At 45.7% G+C, this 3,975-nt stretch overlaps 1 protein-coding gene across 1 annotated transcript; it reads left to right on the forward strand.

Annotated features, from left to right (window-relative positions):
- Positions 1-696: 696 nt before the first annotated feature.
- On the forward strand, positions 697-1,656 carry LOC107297165 (olfactory receptor 5V1-like). Its single transcript, XM_015826522.1, has one exon. The coding sequence runs from the start codon at positions 697-699 to the stop codon at positions 1,654-1,656; it is 960 nt and encodes a 319-aa protein (XP_015682008.1).
- The last annotated feature ends 2,319 nt before the right edge of the window (positions 1,657-3,975 follow it).

Below are 3,975 nucleotides of genomic sequence, written 5' to 3' on the forward strand. Positions count from 1 at the left end.
AGCAGCAGCAGCAGCAGCAGTAGTAGTAGTAGAATTGGAAGGGACTTTGGAGGTCTTCTAATCCAATTCCCTGCTCAGGCAGGAAACCCTATACCATTTCAGTCAAATGGCTGTCCAATCTCTTCTTAATGACTTCCATTGATGGAGCACCCACAACTTCTAGAGGCAGATTGTTCCACTGGTTAATTGTTCTAACTGTCAGAAAGTTTCTCCTTAGTTCCAGGTTGCTTCTCTCCTTGATGAGTTTCCATCCGTTGCTTCTTGTCCTGCCTTCAGGGGCAGGTTGAGCCCCTCTTTTCGGTGGCAACCCCTGAGATATTGGAACAACCCCTAAAATAAGACAAGAAGTACAGAAATAGTCACCCAGCTCCCTTGGAGGTCTTCCAAGGACATCAAGGGTTATCTTAGGGAAATTATGGGTTTCCCGCCGAACTTTCCATGACCTTGAAGGCTTGCAAAGGCATTGATGACATGGCCACATAGGCTCCCTCAAGACAGTCAATAGAAAAACTAGATTCCTGATCAACAGAATCATCTCTCCTACCTGATACTTTTTTTACTCATGCAAAGCATTGTTTAATTATTCCAGGTGGCCTTGGGGAAGTCCTGTGGTTCACTCCTGCTTCTGAAGCTTCTTCTTCAAGATGTGGTTTGATATCAGTGGCTACCCATGAATTCTACCGCTTGATGGACTTCATGGAAGGTGTCAATCAGACCCTGCAGGTGACTGAATTCTTGTTCCTGGGTTTCTCTGGCATACCCAGAGGCCGCCCCTTCCTCTTTCTGCTCTTCCTGGCCATCTACCTCATCACCTTGGTGGCCAACTCAATGATTCTCATCTTGATCCAGCTGGATTCGCGCCTCCACAGCCCGATGTACTATTTCCTCAGCCATTTGTCCTGCTTAGACATTTGTTATTCCTCAGTCAATCTCCCTGCCATCCTGGTGAACCTCCTGCGCCAGCAGCCCTCCATCTCCTACAACGAGTGCATGGCCCAGATGTACTTCCTGATGAGCTTTGCAGGGACTGAATCTGCACTGCTGGCTGTGATGGCCTATGACCGCTATGCAGCCATCTGTGAACCTTTGCGCTATTCTCAGCTCATGAGTAGGAGGGTGCGAGTCCCTCTGGCTACAGCTTCGTGGATCTGGGGCCTTGTTGACTCTGCCATTCACACTGCATTGGCCACCGATTTGACCTTCTGTGGAAACAACCAGATCCATCACATCTTTTGTGATGTCCCCCCACTCTTGAAAATTGCCTGCAGTGACACCTACACCAATGAGCTGACTCTTCACACAGCAAGTATCTTTGTGGGGTTCTGCCCTTTCCTCCTGGTTGTCATTTCGTATGTCTACATCTTATCTACAATTCTGAAGATCCGTTCTAGCACTGGAAGGAGAAAGACCTTCTCCACCTGTGCTGCCCACTTGATTACCGTCATTGTCTACTTTGGGATGATCAACTTGAATTACAACCGTCCGAGTGTGGGCTACTCCTTGGGTGTGGACACTCTGATCTCCATCCTATATTGTGTTGTCACCCCCATGCTGAACCCCCTAATATACAGCCTCCGAAACAAGGAGGTCAAAGGGGCCCTACAAAAACTTCTGTGCACTCAGGAGAAGGACGATGCATCTTCTGGGAAGCAATGAAGGAAAAGACTGCATTTAGAAGAATAGAATAGAATAGAATAGAATAGAATAGAATAGAATAGAATAGAATAGAATAGAATAGAATAGAATAACTTTATTATCACTTTGAATGTACACTAATCGGCATACATTAAAATGAAATTTCGTTGCATACAACTCTGAAAGGATCACCACCTCCAATATACACTACATAAATATGACAAAAATAAATAAATGAATACAGAATTATGCATACACCTGCATATATTATATGACACAGAGAAATAACACAGTCTAGTTCGGGTTATGTACATGGTGAGAAAAACAAATCTGGCGAGTTTACCAGATGGAGGGCATAGGGAACAAAGCTATTACAGAATTGGGTAATCCTGCTATAAATACTTCGAAACCTCCTCCCAGAGGGGAGCAACAGAAACAGACTGTAAAGTGTGTGTGTGTGTGTGTGTGGTCTCCAAAAATGCTTTGAGCTCTAATTTAATTCATTGTTTTTCTCTCATGTTAGTTCAATGAATTCCACATTCTCTTCCAGGTACCTAGGTGGGCAGGAGCACCCACTTTTTATACACAGCAATTTGGAGGAGGAGGAGGAGGAGGAGGAGGAGGAGGAGGAGGGGTCCTTGGTTGTCTCTAAGCTTGCTGGTTTCTTTCCAACGTTTCATAACCCAAACTAGGTAACCTCATCAGTGTTAGTTAGGACTGGGGTTTCCTCTCAAAAATGCTAGGGAACTTCTAGAAGCTTGCCACTCCGACAAATCATCGCCTAATCACACATACAGCCATTCACACCCTGCTTCTCAAGAGCCAAGTTCTTGGCCACCAACATGGTGTCTCTTACGGTCAGCATTCCCATCACCACAAAGGATGGTCTCAGGGTTGCTGATGTCTGAGCAAGACCTTTCTTCAACCAGGTTTTGGTGATATGTGTCTGTTTCTTCACCCAACACTACATTGCGGTCGGAGGTGGCCTTGTTGCAGGTCAGTAGCAAGCTGATCATGTGGCCCCCCAGCCCAGGACAACTGGATTTGCAAGTTGACATCTCCATCCAATTAGAGATCTCCCTTCTGGAATGGCCTTCCCTTATCTCCCTCCACACAACACCACAGGGATACAACGATTTTTACCTTCCTTCTGCGGAGGTTACCCAAGCTGCCCTCTAGATAATAACAGGAAAACATGCTCATATCTCCTCCAAGTCAATTCCCCAAACCCATGAATGAAGTACTACTCAGAGGACCTTTTTTCTAACCAGCCTCCCCCATTGTTGGTCCCAGCCACACAATCTTGACCATGAGCCAGCCGTGTGCAGCAGCAACCAAAAAAGCTGATATAATCCTGGGTTGCATAAACAGAGGCATTGAATCAAGATCACACGAAGTATTAGTACAGCTTTATAAAACCCTAGTCAGACCAGACCTGGAATACTGCAGCCAATTCTGGTCACCATATCACAAAAAAGATGTTGAGACTTTGGAAAAAGTTCAGAGAAGAGCAACTAGGATTATCCAAGGCCTGGAGACGAAAACATATGAAGAACGACTGCAGGACTTGGGTTTGGCTAGTCTAAAGAAAAGAAGAAATAGGGTTGACATGATAGCAGTCTTCCAGTATTTGAGGGGCTGCCACAAAAAGGGGGGGTTGAATTATTCTCCAAAGCACCTGAAGGCAGGACAAGAAACAATGGATGGAAACTAATGAAGGAGAGAAGCAACCTGGAATTGAGGAGAAACTTCCTGACAGTGGGGACAATTAACCAGTGGAACAGCTTGCCTCCAGAAATCGTGGGCACCCCATCACTGGAGATCTTTAAGAAGAGACTGGATAGTCACCTGTCTCAGATGGTATAGGTTCTCCTGCTTGAGGGGAGGTGGACTAGAAGACCTCCAAGGTCCCTTCCAGATCTATTCTGTTCTGTTCTGTTCTATTATCTCCAAGGTCCCTTCCTACTCTGTTATTCTGTTATGTGTGGTCTAAGTTCCCAGCTCCCAGCCTTTATTCAAAAGTTCCAAAGTTTCCATCAAGGAACTCCTAAATGGGAAGCATGTAGACGCTTTGTTTTTCTCCTTTCTGATGCAAGCCATCTCCAGGGACCTGCTAGATGCGATATAAACTATGTCTCTTTTTTCACCAGCAGCAACAGCACTGAGATTTATCTCCTACCCTATAGCTGTTTACAGCACACTCTGGGGAGTTTACAATGTAGAAGCCTTACTAGCACATTGCCCCCAACAATCAGGGTCCTTTGACCATCTTCGGAAGAATGGAAGGCTGAGTAAACCTCAGGATTGAACTCCTGGCAGTGGGCAGAGTCAGCCTGCAGT

Source organism: Protobothrops mucrosquamatus, unplaced genomic scaffold (assembly GCF_001527695.2).
Source record: "Protobothrops mucrosquamatus isolate PMUCROS unplaced genomic scaffold, P.Mucros_1.0 scaffold3158, whole genome shotgun sequence".
NCBI lineage: Eukaryota > Metazoa > Chordata > Lepidosauria > Squamata > Viperidae > Protobothrops > Protobothrops mucrosquamatus.

Bases quoted from the DNA above. Each gene is read 5' to 3' on its own strand.
- LOC107297165 (XM_015826522.1), top strand. From the start codon at position 697: ATGGAAGGTGTCAATCAGACCCTGCAGGTGACTGAATTCTTGTTCCTG.